General features: G+C 41.8%; 1 protein-coding gene across 8 annotated transcripts in view; it reads right to left on the bottom strand.

The window, feature by feature from the left end:
• Positions 1-17,711, bottom strand: part of tjp1a (tight junction protein 1a) — a 62,937-nt gene that overhangs the window by 6,970 nt on the left and 38,256 nt on the right. For 4 of the 8 annotated variants that reach the window (XM_030045278.1, XM_030045287.1, XM_030045304.1 and 1 more), the window contains exons 12-25: positions 17,397-17,505; positions 16,387-16,606; positions 14,256-14,440; positions 13,331-13,426; positions 8,470-8,552; positions 7,611-7,821; positions 5,848-5,948; positions 5,361-5,711; positions 4,154-4,411; positions 1,967-2,815; positions 1,675-1,757; positions 1,048-1,224; positions 546-655; positions 75-334 (exon numbers count right to left, since the gene is read on the bottom strand). In XM_030045278.1, coding sequence (XP_029901138.1) covers positions 75-334; positions 546-655; positions 1,048-1,224; positions 1,675-1,757; positions 1,967-2,815; positions 4,154-4,411; positions 5,361-5,711; positions 5,848-5,948; positions 7,611-7,821; positions 8,470-8,552; positions 13,331-13,426; positions 14,256-14,440; positions 16,387-16,606; positions 17,397-17,505 — 3,093 coding nt within the window. Of the gene's footprint in view, positions 1-74; positions 335-545; positions 656-1,047; positions 1,225-1,674; positions 1,758-1,966; positions 2,816-4,153; positions 4,412-5,360; positions 5,712-5,847; positions 5,949-7,610; positions 7,822-8,469; positions 8,553-11,185; positions 11,213-13,330; positions 13,427-14,255; positions 14,441-16,386; positions 16,607-17,396; positions 17,506-17,711 lie in introns of all 8 variants that reach the window. The other 4 variants (XM_030045264.1, XM_030045255.1, XM_030045272.1 and 1 more) reach the window with 2 other exon arrangements.

The raw sequence follows: 17,711 nt of genomic DNA, 5'->3' as shown, positions 1-17,711 counted from the left end.
CCTCGCCCCCTTATTGATTTGTGTGTCTTTATACAGCTGCACTATAAATGATGGCTGCTGAAAAAGCTACCTACCTTTGGCGCCAACTCCGTCTTATCATTGGGCAGCAGGTTGTGGTTGAATTTAGGACTGTCAAACTTGCGCTCGAAAGGCCTGGCAGAGGTGGTGTAGGGCTTGGGGACGTAGCGGTTGTAGCTGGAGGCTGGCGGGGCCCCAGTACCGCTGACTGTCTTGGGAGGCTGCTCGCTGGTGCCGTTAACCGGAGACTTCTCAGGGAAACTCTTGTGAGGCAGGAAGTTGGTCTGGACAGTGTCCTCACGGGCTGGAGGCTTGGCTTTGGGACAGCCAGAAGAATCAAGCTAAGAACTTAATGTGCTGGTGTGTTTATTTATGTACAAATATTTAGATAAATGTTGGTGTACACAGCTGAGAGTTAATGTGTGTGACTGTACAAATAGTACATATATGTGCAATATCTTCAGGTGAATGTAATCAAAATGTTGACCAGTGTTTTTTTTTTTTTTTTTATGATGAAAAAAAATTACCTTCAGGTGACGTGGGTTTGGGCAGTGTAGCTGGTGGGAAAGAAGGGGTCACCTGGGGAACTGGTTCATATCTCTTCTCCACTGGACTTACTTTCTCCACTGACTCCGTCCTGTAGAAATAGGACCACAGCCACAAACTGTCACAAACTGTACAAATACATAACAAATGAAGATAATGGTTTCAAAGGAAACTTGGAAATGACACATTCATGTTCACAGGGGGAAAAAAAAAAAACACAATGAGGTTTTGAGAAAAGTAATTTATATTTATATAGTAATTTATATTCAGAATGCTAATTAGCATTCATTACAGCTAAAATCACCTCCACTGAAATTTATTTTCAATTTTCAAAGCCAATATGATTTTACAATGCAATTTATCACAATACAGAGAATTTACAGGTCAATGATTTCATGTAATTACACATAATGGGGTAAAAAAGTATGGACACTGAAATACCTCCACATATGTGTGTGCCTGTGTGTGTGGTGTAAGCATTACCTTGGGTAGCTGTAGCTGGACTGTGCTTGTGGCTGTGGTTTGTTGGGGCCAGACTGGAGCTTGTCAAAGTAAGACAGCTGTTTCCGGTAGTACTCCTCATCCTCATCGGGATCGTAATGGTTGGCGCGCACAATGTCATCGGCTACCTTGGACTGAGGCTTCTGAGGCTCTGGGGCCCTGGGTTGACGGGACAGAGAGGCAGAGAAAGGAAGCAAAGACAGGCCAGGAAGGAAAGGAAAAATGCAAGGCAGAGGTAGTATGAGCAGAGGAGGAGAAAAATGATGCATCTGAAGTTTGTAATGACAAATATGACAAAATAGGACTGTGCTAGGCTCATCCAATAATATAATAAATAATATATTATTCTCCCCTAACCAGCGTTTGCACCAACGAGTACAAATATTAAACCTTTCAGAATAATGCCATCAAACTAACTGACCGTGTAAAAGACTTGCCTTGCAGAGTCTTGTCTGGCTACGGTCCAGCTTAATATTGTACAAAACATTGCACATAACTGCCAATATAGCAATATTTGATGTCATCAGATATCAACCCAAGCATAACAGTTGCAGTGTACTCTGAGACATCAGCAGGGCTGCAGAAACAACAGCAGAACTAGTGACTTACCTGAAAGACTTCTCCTGGTCCAAATTGCTCAGAGAGTTAGCTTTGGGGATTCCTCCACCTGGCTTCACAGGCAAATCAGCTGCCTGCAGTAACCAAAAAACAAAACAAAACAAAACAAAAAACAATGAACCTTGTAGAAGGGAAAGAAGAAGCCCCAATGGATGTGAATGTGTATTTATAAAGAACAAATTTCCTCTATATAGTTAAGAAGTTGTCAGGCAAACTCATGTAAGGGCTAACAAAGTATAACTGCTGTAACTGAGGAGGCTCCTCTTGCAGCCAAATAGTTTACCCTGCTCCCAGAAGCATCCCCGGCCTCTCTGGCTCGGTCGACGGACACAGAGCGCTTGTTCTCGAACATCTTGACCCGCGTCAGGACCGACTGGGGCTTCATGGCTGGGTCGTCCTCGGGTGGCTCCTCTCTGGGCGGAGCTGGGAGAGCCTTGGGAGTGTCGCTGGGGGCGGGTGAGGGGGCTTCAGCTTTGGGAGGGGGTGTGGGGCTGGGCTCAGAGTTCACAGGAGGGGTGTCATACTGCTGGGGTTTGTAGCCTCTGTGCTGCGCAGGTGGTGCCTGGTTGTAGGCGGGCCGCTGGGCCGCAGGGTCCGGGGAGCGGGCGGCCGTGGGGTAGGCAGCCGGGTGAGACTCCTGGTCGTAGCGTGGCCGCAGATCGTACCCCGGACCAGGAGGAGGGGGCTCGTCATAACGAACGGGCCCTGGACCTGCTGGTTTACCGTAGCGAGGCCGTCCATCAAAACCTGGCTGGGGTGGCGGTTCATCAAAGCGTTGAGGAGGGCTGTACTGGCGGTCGGGGACATCTCCATAGGGCAGGCGAGGGTCGTAGCCCTGGGGAGCGGCAGTAGGTGGAGGCTGATTGTAGGGGTTCCACTGCTGCTGGTCGTAGTGAGGCACGCTGTTCTCATATGGCAGGTGAGAGTCGTAGTTGCGGTACTTTGGTTCTACGTAACCACCTCCGCTGTTGACACTGCTGCTGCTGACATCGTAGCGACTGGGTGGGTGGTCGTAATCTCTGTATGGCTGTTGGTCGGGGTGGTACGTCTGCTGGGGGTCGTACGTCACAGGCTTCATGCCATGGCCAATTCTCCCTGCGTTGTCTGTGCTGTAGGGATCCTTCTGAAACATCTACCAAAAAAAATAACATCAAATAAAAAAAAACAAGACCAAAGAGAACGGTTAACAGCTATGTAGGATCCACCAACACAGTGTACAGGTAATAAATGTAATATAAAAAACTGGACATACAAAATCAGGTAAAGGATGACAAAAGGAGGGTATTAAAACGAGTCCATGAAATTAATTGCAGAAGAGGAAAAGGAGAAGGGAAAGACCTGAAATAGAGAAACTGAGAGGGAGGGGTTACTGGTCAGAGTGTATACTTGATTAAAAAAAAAAAAAAAAAAAAGCAATCTCAGCACAGCCAAACACGCATTGGAGCTTAGTACACATCACAGCATACCACTTTATCTTTAACACTCAAATAAAAAAAAAAAAGAAAAGAAAAAGAAAATAAAGTTGATAACAAATAAAGAATAAAACTTAACAAAACAATGGGATCCATTTTTCTTGCATAAATTCACACATGCTGTGTGGAAAATTGTATTAATCACATTAGTGTCAAATTATATAAATAGGTTGTATCAAAACATTTAAATATATTTTAACAGTGCAAGTCATCTTTGTTCCCTTTGACTTCATATATATTCATATCTGTGCAACACTGCATGTTTATTTACAAGAAAATGTCTCCCACTGTCTTGGTGCAATTACAAGACAACTTAAATATCTGCAATAATATATAACTTTACAAGCACATACACATTGTACAAAAGGAAATATTTAAAATCCTGATATTTGAGAAGTAACCATTAGATATCCATCCAAAATGGAGGAACATTTCTGTTTAACTGTCTTGACTGCATGGCTACATTTCAAATGCAGGAATGAACAGAGACAAAAATGGCTGAAAATGTAACAACCGAGTTTTAAAACAAAATGTTCCATTCAGTCTGCATTAACCGGTACGCCACAAACAGATCTACCTCTAGTGGTTAACAGACGATGAGTCAAACATGTTGCAGCCATGCAAAGAGGGTAAGCAACAGTGAGAGAGAGCCTCAGGATCTCCACTGCTCTTCTATATGTAGGCATACCAAGACAGCCATCATCTCCAAGCCCACTGTTGTTTACCAGCGTTTGCTCGTACTCGCATACACACATCCACTTGCACGCACCGACACACCCACACACACACACCCATCCACACACACATCTGTCTTTTCTGGGCAGCACTGTGGTCAGCAGACATGCAGGCAGAAGGAGAGAGAGAGAGAAGCGTGGCAGCAGGAGGTAGGCAAGTAGGTAGACAGGCAGCAGCAGCAGCACAGGAGGTCAGCCAGGTCAGACCGGGCTGAACTGAGCTGGGCCGGGTCACGGAGGGTCCAGTGACGGTCAGATGGATACCTTTGGCTCTGAACTGGGCAGTCCAGACTGTAGAGGTTCAGGTGTGACGCTCTGAGGGGCTAGCTCAGGGGTAGGCCTCCTAAGTGAGCCAGCCTCAGGGCTGGGGCTGGGGCTTGGCTGGCTGTGGGGAGCTGCAGGAGCCTCCTCAGGGCTCAAACCCCCTACAGTGTTTACAGTGACGTCGACAGCAGGGGGCGCTGTCTCAGCCAGGGGCTCAGGCTGCTGGGGGATGCTAGGGATGGCAGCGGCCTCTGCTTTCTGTGAAGTGGTTCAGAAACGTTTAATAACACGCGCTGACACACTAGGCTGCTTTACTAACAAGTGCTACTACCTTCACAGCCCCTCTGCAATGTTGTGCTCCTCTCTTGTAGCTTACAGGTTATACCACACAGCCAATCACCCGCCTCCAAACTTAAGCAGTACTTGTGGATCAACCAATGGCATGTGAGGGTTAGGAATTAGCAGCAAGACAAGTTTTCATTGTTAGTGTATACTGATTTGATTTTAATTCTAGGGTTGCAATACAGCGATTTCCTTTTTTTTTTTGTTTTTTCCTTTTTTATGTTCAGTAACACATCATCAGAAGACAAACTTTTAGGTTTGGATATCACGAGGGCCAATCGAATTCCGATAAATACATTTTACAGGAATACTGGATTAACACGGGCATTTTCCAACATGCACATAATACTTTCTGGTGTCACATCATCAGTCCAAATCACAGGTGAAACAACAGTAACTAGGAAGTGCACATAGGTGAGTATTATTACAGACACTTAGACAAACATTAAAGTTTCTTCTCCCACTGAGAACAGCAGCAACAGTCACACCAGTAAGACAGCTTGTGGTAATACGGAGTACAATAGTAACAGTCAAGCTTATTATCAAGTTTGTCTCAAAAATAAAAAACACACACGCTCACAAACATCAATCAACAAATATATATATATAGGCAAATAAATAAATATAATAAATATAGATATGTTTGTATATATATTTATATATATAATATATATTTTGATAAATACTTGGCAACACAAGTTTTCACTTTTCCCCTGGTGTCACTGACATCGCAAGATAGAATTATCACTGTTTAAAAACAAAAACAAAAACAAACATGGCTTCAATAGCGCCTCCAGAACACCCTCCTAACGCAAACCACGGCCTCCATACAACAGGGAAGACGTACAGCTCTCAGAAACGCTACCTGCTGCGGCACCGGCGCCTTGAACCCAGCCGGGTCGATGCGATTCAGGGGGTCTGGCTGCACCGTGTGCTGGTAGCCAGCGTAGCCGGGGGGCTCCTGGATGACAGGCGGGTCCTCACGAACAGGCTCAGATGAGCGTGTGATGGCAGGCTCCGAGGGCGGACCCACGTCGTCATTCAGCGTCTCGTCCAGCTCCTGGTCCGTGTAAGCGCCACCTTCTGTGTCTGTGTCCTCGTAGTCCGAAGTGTGGCGGCTATCTGTGCTGTACATGGAGTACTCACTGCCTGGCGCCGACAGGTAGGACAGCCGGTCGTCATGGATGTCCAAGTCGTCCTCAGGAGCACCATCAGCCTATGAGGAGAGCGAGAGAGAGAGGGAGAGGTAAGGAGAGACATAGCACTGCTCTGGAGTCTATAATACAATCCAGTGCACATCTGACTGTGAAGGAACCTTTGTGTGTGAGTGTGTGTTTATATTTGAGCTTTACCTTGCCCTCTGAAACCCACACCAGTTGATTCTGCTGCTGCTGGATGATCTCCTTAAGCGCTCCATACCAACCATCGTTCATGCTGTTCATGTTGATAGTTGCTGAACACAGAAAAGTGACAGGGCAAAAAAAAAAAAAAAACATCTTTCTAATCAATGCAGAAAAAACACAAATTAATATTAACAATCACTCAACTAACAGTGAGTTATAGAAAATGCCATGATTATGAATGGGAGTTACTAAAGTACTTATGATACAATATTGCCACAAAAATTGTTCAGGATGACAACAAAATTTCAAAATAAGGTGTGTGTGTTATGCATCAGACTGAATCAATCTACTCTGACTTTAACACCAAAATGTTGATGTAGCACAGTTAGCACAGAGCTTCACTAAACAAACTAATTTATGCATTGATTTTGTGACTGCAATTAGAAAATCACCAAGCTTCTCCCTGTTATGTGGATGTACCACATGTTCATGATGAGTTGGTTGATGCTTGTTTGACTTCTGCCACACTGTTTGGCGTGCAACTGCACACTGTTTTCTCTGGCACACCAAAATTTCTGTGAGCACGGCATAAAAACTGTTACTATGAACAAATACACAAAGGAGGACACATAACCAAGCTCTTACAAAGGTGCACCTAAAAACAATGCATTAACCTCCAGCCCTTTGAGACTAGAAGAGCACTGAGTACCATTTTTATTTTATTCCTCTTTCCAATTATGATAGCATATAATTATGTTGTCTTATTTTTTAAATAGCTCTGAAATACAAGCTCTGAGAAATATCATTATAATAATACTACTACTTGCTGTCAAAATATTAACAAAAAAGAATATCCCTAATAAAACTTCCCATTACTATCATTGATCAAAAAAAAAAAAAAACCTAACAAGACAAGGAGTATTCCCAAGTTGTGATATATATTGATGATAATGGTAAGTATTATCTATCACCAACAACAGTGACAGCACTTAACTGAAAAATAAAGTGACAGAAACTGTTCTTCTGTCTGTTGCGAATAAAGGAAAAAGTAACACACAAAACTGTGTCTGCTGCACTGACCTCACATACAGGTAGTACTTTCCCCCTAAGAAACTTTTCCACTGTGGGGCAGGTTAGCACAGAGCTATGCAGATATCTAACACATACAGAGGTAGGGGAGAGTTCACCTCAGAACAATGGATGTTAAATTGGAGACACAGAAGGCTAAAGAAAAGCAGAATGGACACTAGGTGGACAGCACTAAGCAGAGGACAAGGGAACAGAGGTACAGAGCTACGGGGTTACAGAAGCAGCTTTTTGAGTAATGGCATCTTTGGAGAGGTGAAGTTTTTTGTGAGGAGTTTGTGTATTCAGGGAAGAGTTGCTGTGGGCAGAGCAGAATGCTCTCTAGGGCCTCTCTAATGTCTTTATCGCTAACAGAGGCTCTTAAAGCAGGGTCATGCCACACCACATCCCCTCACTGGAACAGTGTGTGCTCAGAATGTCTAAATATGGGTGCGGGTGTGTGTGTGTGTGTGTGGGGTGGGGGTTGCTCCTGTGGGAGGGCCAGCATTGAACAAGCTTTTGCAAGGAGCCTGACAGAACAGGGCCAGGCTCAACAAGGCTTCTCCAGCTGCAGTTTCCAACACTACAGGGCTCAACTGTCAGCTGCCTGTGGTTTGAAATCTCTCTCTGGACTCCTGTGAAATCTGTCCCAAATGTACCCCCTCGTTCTGGCACATCTGTCTATTCCTCCCTCCCACTGGACTCACTGGTGAAGAGATGGTGGTTGTTCTTCCTCAGTTTGAGGGCTCGTTCGTAGAGCTTCCTGGCGCTCTTCCTGGACTCGGGACAGAGGCGGGTCCTCATGTTCTTGACACCTTGCTTGGTGTCCGGATTGAGGAAGACTACAATCGGATACCACTGGGCGTAGTTCAGACGGTCCACTGCGTTCGGGGTGATGTCCAGCACTGCATGCTTGTCCTTCAGCCACACAAAAAAAAAGCTAGATATATTAGATTTGTTAATGTTAGGAAATACAAGTATACAAACAACAATGTTCAACATGTGCCCTTCATTGTCAATCAATATATGTCTGAGATTTACCAAAAACATGTAAAAACATGATATTAAACAACAAATTATTATTGTTGTTATTATCATTATCATCGTAATCACAACCAATATTGCTGCTGTTGTTGTTGTTAAAATAACTGGATATATACTTGCAGCTTATTTTACTTCCCTTGTACTAAGCCTATTAATTTTCTGTTGCCATGGAAGCCAAGGGCTGTCAAGTGTAAAGCCAAATCGCAGCATAACCAAATGCATAACAATGTTGTTTCACCATACAGCAGAGCTTGAACCCCTGCAAGCGGTCATGCCAACAGGCCTGAGTCATTTTTCTGTAGAAAATGTGACAGCACCATCTGCCCTTCACTAACTTGCTGAGGTTTGCACCTACTGTACACTGGGGGGCAGCAACGAGCTGTACAACCTATTGTGGCTTGCTGCCATCTTTTCATGTCCATAACAAATATGTCAAAGATGTTTTTATCTCTGTCTCTGTCTTGTGTGTAGGTGAGGGAACGTGAGTCTGTGTGTGTCTGTGTATGTCTAAGCTTCACTCACGCGGTCAATGATCTGTTTGATGGTGTGCAGGCGTATGATGCCGGAGCTTTTCTGGTCGGTTCCTGCATCTCTGGGTTCACTCTCTATTGGACAGCAACAGACAAGAGTTACTGCATCACATCAACAAAGGACAAACACAACACTACACACAGTCTGTTCCCCGTTTAGACATCCTTGTAGTGTGCAGTTGTCAACTCCCATAAATGGAGCTCTAAATACAAGATTATAATCCATGTACAGGAGAGGAAAAGTGTACATTTATCAAAAAAGGGAGATAATACAGACAAAATTGAAAGTAGCCAATTCATACAATAGGCATTTATTATTTGGGGAGGTTTAGACAACATTAAATACAACTGAATAACAAATGTGTGTGCGCAGCTGCATGTAACACAGTAACATTACAGTCGCAGTTGAATGTAGAATGTGTTAAATGTGAAGAACTGATATTAAATATTATGCACATTGTACAGCATGGGGGTCATTTGAGATTCATGTGAATACAGGGCCGCTGTAAACCTTGGGGATTTAAGCAAGGATGTGTAGAGGGGTTTATGATTCACACAAAGATAAGGCAGTGTTTCTCTGCCTCAAACACAAGGAACAAGGGAGGGCAGCCATCTCGCCAGGGTATTATATATAGTAATGCCTTAAACACACCATTGGGTCAGGCTTTTAAGATTTTCATTTAGAGCGTGCTAGTAGGATCTACTGAAAACACTACTCATAGCTACTCAGAACATTCGGGAATTAGCATTTTTAAAAACAGCACATGAATATACTGTAGCCATGCAACAGTTCAGGGGTTCAAGCGTATGCAGCAGTGCTGAGGATTCAACGCTGTCATCCAATACTGTCCCTGTCACTATGGAACTTCAAACCAAGTGTGATAGTGATAGGGACATCCATCCAGAAGACTGTGACACTTATGACCTTTTAATTTCCATCTCTGCATTAACATTATCGAGACTGGCTGAACACAAAGTGCCATCATTCACCCCCACGATCACACACACACCCTTGATGGTTTTGTACCCAAGGAGAAACATGTATATAATCAGCCCACTCTGAATTATAGGCCCTTACGTGACGGGGCAGACTAATCATGGCCAAAGTCATAATACACACAGTGCAGTCAATTTTGTAACAGGGCATGAGTACTCCAAAAATTCAATTAACAGAGGCCCCATTTTTCATGTGACTGGGTTGACATATGGTTGACTAATTCTCAGCTCATCAATGCTCTATGTGAAGTCTGGTATGTTAACATTATAAAAAAAAAATACATCAGTGTTGTAGAAGGTCCAACTTCTACAGTTGAAGAGAGAAATTTAGTAATAAGTGGACAGGCGCACCAGGCATCAGGATTATATGGCATTTTGTGCAAGTTACAGCCTTATAAAAAGTTAAATTCTCAATAGACCCTCCAGCTGGCCAGTTAACATGGTATCACTGCGCTGCCACCTTCTCTGTAGGCTGTTACAATGTGGAATTTCATGGGCAATTGGAAAAACAAATTGGGTGGAAAGACGAATTAAAAAATGGATTTGGACCTACTGAACCCCAAATAATGTCAGCAATCTCAGTCAATATATTCTTATTGCTTGCTTCCTCTATAAATAAGAGGTATGTGACGACTTCCTGATGGTTTACCAGAGTGAATGGACAAGGGGTTTGGGAAACGATCTTAAAACTTCACGCAACTCAGTTTTACCAGCGTAGTTACTGCGCAGGTGCACATGCTGCCTGACTGTCGTTCTACATGATGCAACCTTCAGAGGGGAATACCACTGAATTCAACATCATCAAATTCATCAAATTATTCCTGTACCAAGGAATGGTTGGTCAATGTCGATCATTAGTATTTAGACTCTTCCACAGCTAAGAGCAAGATAAGTTTGTACTGCCCCCTAATGTCATCATGACATCATACTGATACTTACAGAGTGAACTGTAGGGTAAAACTGGTGTGGGAGATGATTTTCATAACTATTCTTGAAAAAAAAGTGTCTCCAATTCAATCACAGATAAACATTTACCCATGAAGATTAGCAAATGAAAATGCATGCTTATCACTGGAAACACTGTTTGATATTAAATCACATGAATGAATTATCTCTAAGAACTGTTTGTCCTCCTTGTCAAGATGTTTGCAAACATATCTCAGCTCTGAATGTTGAAAATGTAATCTACACCAGTGCTAATAATGTTGTTTTTGTATACCATATTTGCCATGTTGGTCAGTGATTACCAAATCAAACAATCAAATGCTGAAATGATTTTAAGGATATATTTTTTTTTTTTTATCAAAAAAGTAATACTATGATCAAATTTAGAATTTTGTGAAATGGTCCATAATAAAGCTTTCTTGGATGCTTAAATACTGCTTAAATATCAGCCAATTAACTTTCAATGAAAAACCAGCAGTGCATCAGAATGACATCCCAGAGTAAAGTCCCCAGTGTCTAGTTTTATAATAGCTGTGGTCATGTTTAAATATACTGACAGGACTGTTATTTGCCATTATAATAAATGGGAATTCTTAAATTGAGTGCTATTCCCCTTTAAGCTGTAACCAGGCAACTGATGCTGTTTAAAAACATCTATGAATAGGCCATCTAACCAATAACCATGAGCTTAATATCAGTCACTGACTGAATTGAAACAAAAAAATAAATAAATAAGTACTGAAAAATATATGCACTAAGTGACATACTTTCCCCTCCTTGTTGCTGCTGTGTTTCTGAAAAGAAAATACAGTTACACAAACATCACTGGAGTTACAAAATATACATCAAGGAATGAAATCACTTTAAATTTGAGCGTGTGGGTGCATGTGTGTGTGTGCATACTTTAGATAACCGAATTTCAGTACTGGGTGTCAATATGATCACTACATATCAAAGAAGCAATTCACTGAAGAAGGAAGGACATTAAAATGCTCAGGATGAAATCAAAAGTATTGTGTAGCTTGGCTTGTAGTTTGGGGGGGTAAGAACGAGAGAGAGAGAGAGCGAGAGACAGAGATTGAGAGAGAGAGAGAGGGAGAGGGAGAGAGAGAGAGATAAGTATCAGAAAACAGAGGAAAAAGATGGTGCAATTGATTAAGGAAAACGTGTAATGTGTAGACAGTATTTTTGGGAGGATATTTTTTCAATGAGAGTAGCGGGATTGTTCAGCATCCGGGGGAAAACTGGTATTTGTTGGGCTTTCAGCTAAAAAGTACCATGCAATTAGAGTTGTTTGTCTATTTCCAGAGGAAGGGAAAGAGTACTGAAACTGCCAACATCCAACGCCTCTCACTTTACACACCCTACAGTAAAAATGTGGAAACAGCAGGAGGGTTAGATCATTTTGTGTCCCATTCTGCACAGTGTCTTGTCCTGTGCATTGGAGCGTCTTGTGCAGTTCAGGCTGGCCTATTTTTACAACCTCTGAAAAAATGTCACAAACCTGCATGCTTTTCAAAATACGTGAATAATGATGCCAATGCATCCCCAAATGCATGTAAATATATGACAGATCAAGACAACAGTGACTTAGTTGCACAGGACAGGACAGACATGAAGAGGAGAACACACAAAGACCATAACCATCTAATGGAATATGACATTCTACGTAGGAGGACAGGACACTAAATTAAACTAGACAGGACATGAAACAAATGATTTAACCTTCTCGCTGTGTACACTATAGCACAGACACTACAGATTACTTATTTTTCCTAAACTGAAGGAACATCCTTCAAGCCTGTTCCTCCTGCACAATCCCGCATTTAACAAATCACATAAAGATCAGGTCTATTTCACTGACGTAACTTAATTTGTCCTCCAGTTAACATTCCTATCGTTCATGAATGAAATATTTCACAGATTTACTCAGTGCTTATACTGTGCTACTATAATCTCTGTTTATAATTCACTGTGCTATCCTCCCATCTTGCCCCCGCGCTGAATCACACTAGTGTGATCTCATGTCTTTTCCATAACCCTTGGAATCTTGCAATTATTTGTGCTGTAACTCACTCTTAACTAAACCATTTAAAACGGATTCTTAGTTAGTCACATCTGATGGTTCATCCCAAAAACAAAAAAACAAAACAAAAAAATAGCAGAGCAGAGAACTTCTCTCTTCTCTATCTCTATAATGGCTGCAGCCTTATAAAGTTGCTTGTTTATTTGTCTGTCTAATTATGCACATTTTTTTGAGCTGATTCCCAGAGCTCGCTGTTAGAAAGGAAGGAAAGAGAGTCACACAGGCAGCAGAACTAGTGAATGTGTGCTTTCAGTGCATACAAGTCACAAGAAAAACTCATCAACATCAATATGTTGCATTCTCATGATGTAGGAACTAAATATGTTAGATAATAATATAGAGGTTATGTAAGAATATAATAAGTTGGATGGTAAGCCCTAGTATAAAAACAGACTCTGTGTCAAATTAGTAGTTAAGCTAATAATATCATTATCATATCTGGGGACTCCCTCTCCTCCCCCCTTCCCTTGCAGGTCTTAATCAGTGAATGTTACAGCGCTGCTATTCAGTCAATGATCTGTAGAGCTACAAGTAGATGAAAAGTGCAATTCTGACGTTATTTGGTTTTGCATATACTTGCAGAGAGAGAACCCTGATGGAACCCTCAAATTTAGACACTGGCAAAGAAACCATGTTTCTGTTTAAATCATATATACAGTGTATATTTTTACATGACCACTACCGCAACTCTGATCATTGCTGCAACTGTGTTCGTAAATGAGAAGAGAAAGTGACAAAGGAACAAGAAGTAGACATGTTACTCGCTCATCTTTGGTCTATGAAATAAACACACAGGGACAGAGGGAGACTGGTATTTACCACTTACTTGCTAGTTCAAAAATGTCAGGCTCCTCCCTGGCCAGTTTCTCTCTTGCCACGTCTGCTATTGGCCCGAAGATGACCACAGGCCTCAGGAACCCAGCTGTGCAAGAACAGGACCAAGTTATGGAGGTTAGCAGACGACAAACATTTTAGACATGAAAACTAAGTTTGGCTATGTAAAAACATATCATACTGCAAATTAGAATAAATTATTGTAGCAGCAACTATAATTGCATAAGATCAACATGGTTTTATTAAACAGCAGGCACGGCACATAGCACAGACAGACTGACAGAGGCAGGGCACTCACCAGAGGAAGACACACTTCTACCCAAAACATGAACTCTCAGAGATCACTGGTATATAAATTCTGAACATTTATTTAGTATTTTGTCCAGATGTTGGCGATGTCTATTTATACATGACCATGTCTTCTGTAAATGGACTGTAAATGCACATAATCATAAGTTTGTTATGCTTATAGCCAAAAGAAAGACTAGTAAGACAACTTGCTAGTTCTATCAAGTTTTACCCCCCACAAGCACCAGGAAGGATGCTGTCTCTATTGGCTGTGTCAGTGGTTTTCAAAATGAAATCTGAGCCCCCTCTGGAAACCCTCATAAAAAAGATGAGATTACATTTCACTGTAATGTAATTCACAAGAATTTATTACAATTCCAAAAAATGTATGAATGATTATTTCAATATTATGTTTTAATATAATTTTTTTTCAATCTATTTGCCGGTGTTTAACTATGGCATTTGAGCAATTTAATACCCAACAGAAAAGCAAATATCTTATCATATCAGGGTCCTGAGGACAAAATAATTTCAAATGTGTGTCTGTGGCTTTATGAAAGTCAACTTGGACGTCTGGAATGTGAAGAGTCTGGAAACCCCCAGGCTGTGTAACTGAAAGCTGCTCCTACCTTCCCTCAGCACCACCCTCTCATATGCAGGGAACTTGGTCTGGACTGGCTGGGCCGACAGGTCCTCTCTGCTCTTCCGTAAGTTCCTCTTGGAGCTGCGCAAGCCGCGGAACCTCCAGAAGTCCGCCCTGTCGCCCCCTGGTGTTTTGGGGAGGGTGTACTGCACACTGGACAGCTGCTCAGCTCTGGGACAGAGAGGGCAGGACGGAGGTCAGCTGTCTGGACTCCAGTAAAAACTGCAAGCAACTTCTCAAATAAGTAGTTGTGTGATAGAATTTGACACAGCTCAGTGTAACAGAGCCATGGTGTGGACAACAGCAAAAATTAAAGGCATGTGGTTGGAAAAAAAAAAAAAAAAGTCAGTGTAATATATTGTAAGGCCACCGTTTTATGCTGCATTTCAAGCGTCCGTCAGGCATGGCCAAGTGGATTATGGGGTAGCAGCCATGACAGACTGAAAGGAAGCTGATGATGCCCAGGCAATTTTTCATGGTTTAAAAGGCATTTTATGTTTAGACTAATTGAAATGTTGTCTTGGAGGCTAGTATAATTTAATTTATTTATAGCCCTTTTTTCTTATTATGAGCGGTCTATTTATTACAACCTAATTCACATTTTCAATATAAAAGGAAAGAAAAAAAGAAATGAATCTTTCCTTTGGTATATAATGGTATCTTAATTTGGGTATTCATGGATGGGTATAAATAACAGACACTTGTATGAGATTAGACTGAAATGCTTGCTGACATTTCAGTAATGTACACCTTGAATTTGCAGAAAAGTTAACTCATATTTTCCTGTTCCCTCTAATCTATTAAAGTTTAAGCCTTGTTAAATATGGTCTGCCATTTTGCTAATTTTGGGAGACAAAGACTGATTTTTCTAGTAAGGCAAAGCACAGATTCTCTTTTTAAACCAGTGTCAGTTGGATAGGAGGACAATCACATCTGGTCAGTGACACAGTTTTGTATTAAATATAAAAAATAAAGGACAAAAAATGGTGTCAAAAATTATGACATGAAAAAATATTGCATATATCAGACTGGCTGTGACAAGGTAACTGAGCAAAAACAGTGAGCTATCCAACCCTTTCTGCACTTTTAACAGTTTGATTCTTAACTTGCTATAATAATTGCATATGCAATTGCAAAATTAACTTTTTACACTGAGAAACCACACTAATGGGGATCAGCAACAGTGAGAGAGGCAACCACGTAGTAGGGGAAATTTATCTCATTAAAACAATCTTCGTTTGATATATGTGTTTATTTGTTTAATGTTATTGCTGGTTCCTATTTGTAAATTCATGGGATACAGAATGTTTTGTCAGTGATACCACAGGAAAACCAGAGGTGTAACCTGGCAGAGGAGCTGACATGGGTCATATTTCACAATATGACCTGTGTTGAGAACGCATGCAGCATGTGGAAGGCTGGTATGTTGTGAGTGCTAGTCTATGTCTCTTGTGTCAGCCGTGCGGTGAGGAATCTCTCGGTAAACATTGCCAGAGGCAGCTGAAGGCTGTTGAGACAGGCCTAGATAACACATGGCTGCTGGCTAGATCATGATGTATAATACATACCCTCAGACAGACAGGCCTGGCTATTTTTTCTTTAGCCAAGTCCTCACAAGCCTTATAGACTCGATGTCTTCTAATGTCAGTATGTAGCTGACACAAGGAATGAGCTACACATGCCCTACTTTTCCCACCCTTCCAGTTTATCATTTCTTTACAGTGTTTATTTTTACTATAACAACCACCACCAGTAGCTATATATGTTCTTGAAATGAAAAATAGTCCTAACTGTTTAGCAGTATTATTAATGGATTCTATTAAATAAAGTAGATTACACCGATAAGTAAAATTGAAACTATTTGTCCCCTGGTCCTGCCTTACTACTTTGTGATCCAACCGCAGAATTTTAAAGTATGCGCCTCCGCCCTTGTTCATTCACAAAGTGCCAGAGCAAGCTGCACTGGTAATACATGTGTAACTTCAGGCGGCTTTTTTTTTTATTTAGGAGGATAACAATTACAATATGGCATGTCTACATAAGGAAGGAGAAATATAAGAAATAAGCGATAATAGTAAAAAAATAGAATAACAGTAATAAAGTAATCATTTCTGTACCTGTTCTTGTTCGGGATGATGCCCCTCTCCACCTCCTGATGGTTCTTCCCAATGCGGATTGCCAACCAGGAGCCCAGTTTGCCATTGTATAGTGTGTCTACCACTCGGAAGACCTCGCCCTTGTTAAAACTCAGCCCGTACGGTGACTCTTTTTCATATTCGAAATGAGTCCGAATGTAGAAGGAGTCGCCCACGTCTGATTCCACTATCCTCCGGTACACTGGAGACGAAAGAGCACATGATGGAGAAGGGATGATGACAGTACAGTAGTAAAAAGTACACCTGCAGATGTGCTGGTAGTCATGACTTTGAGTGCTTTCACACCTACCATGTTTGCTATGTTTTAAAATCAAACAATGGTGTGTTTACTCTGATAGTACGGCTTGTTTGGAGAGGTGGCAACATGCTTTCAGACCCTGAAGCAAAAAAGGCAAGTGAACTGTGGTCTGCCTGAAAAGTCAGGACTGGTCTGGTTCCAAGTGAACCACGGTGCAGAAGTAAGTGCATTTTCGGTTGAAAGTGGGTGTTGAAACCTGTAACTGCTATCCACACAAAATGTTTTTGGGACAGAAGTGGTGTAATGAGGTGAGGGTTCTTCTGGAAATACAGTCTGACAGCATTTCACAACTGCTTGTGGAAACATATGGTAACAAATACCGAGGCCAGTGTTTTTACATTGTTGTTGCTGCATTGCTCTAATATTGTTCTGCTGCTGAAATATACTGTTGTCAGCAACTTAAGTTTCCCTTATGAAATTTCAATCCAATAGATAAAATGCCTGTTCGACCGCATGTCAGCTATTTACAAATTTTGATTCGGTTACCACAGGACGGTGTGAACACTAACTGAATCTGATGAAAAATGCAACAAAATAGCAACTTAATCCTCAAACCGGACCAAAGCCCGCAAACCATAGCTATGAAAGTGTCCTTTGATGTGTGTGCAGCTCTGATAGAGATGGAATTGCACTGCCTCAAATGTTGAGCAGTGCTCTCCAGCCCGCCTCTCACCATCCTTCTTTTTCTGCGCCAGGATGGTAACCTCCTCTCCTCTGGGCAGATCAAGCAGGAACAGCACAGCCTCCTCCCGAATGATGTTCGCGAAGTCCACATTGTTCACCTGCAGGAAGCAGAAGAACTCATGAGTTGTATACTAAATTGCAAAAAAGGGCAGTTAAAGGAAAAGTTCACCCAAATTAAAAGAGTTTCAGTGTGATGAGGTCCCCAGTCTGCCATCATATTTCATGCCCAAGTAGTAAGAAATAGTGGCAGATAGTACAGTGTGCTTACATTCTTTTGCAGGAATTAGTTTCCAACTCGACATAC

The sequence above is a fragment of the Myripristis murdjan genome, chromosome 3 (genome assembly GCF_902150065.1).
Source record: "Myripristis murdjan chromosome 3, fMyrMur1.1, whole genome shotgun sequence".
NCBI lineage: Eukaryota > Metazoa > Chordata > Actinopteri > Holocentriformes > Holocentridae > Myripristis > Myripristis murdjan.
The sequence above is the reverse complement of the archived record's forward strand: the minus strand, read 5'-3'. Positions and strand labels throughout refer to the sequence as shown.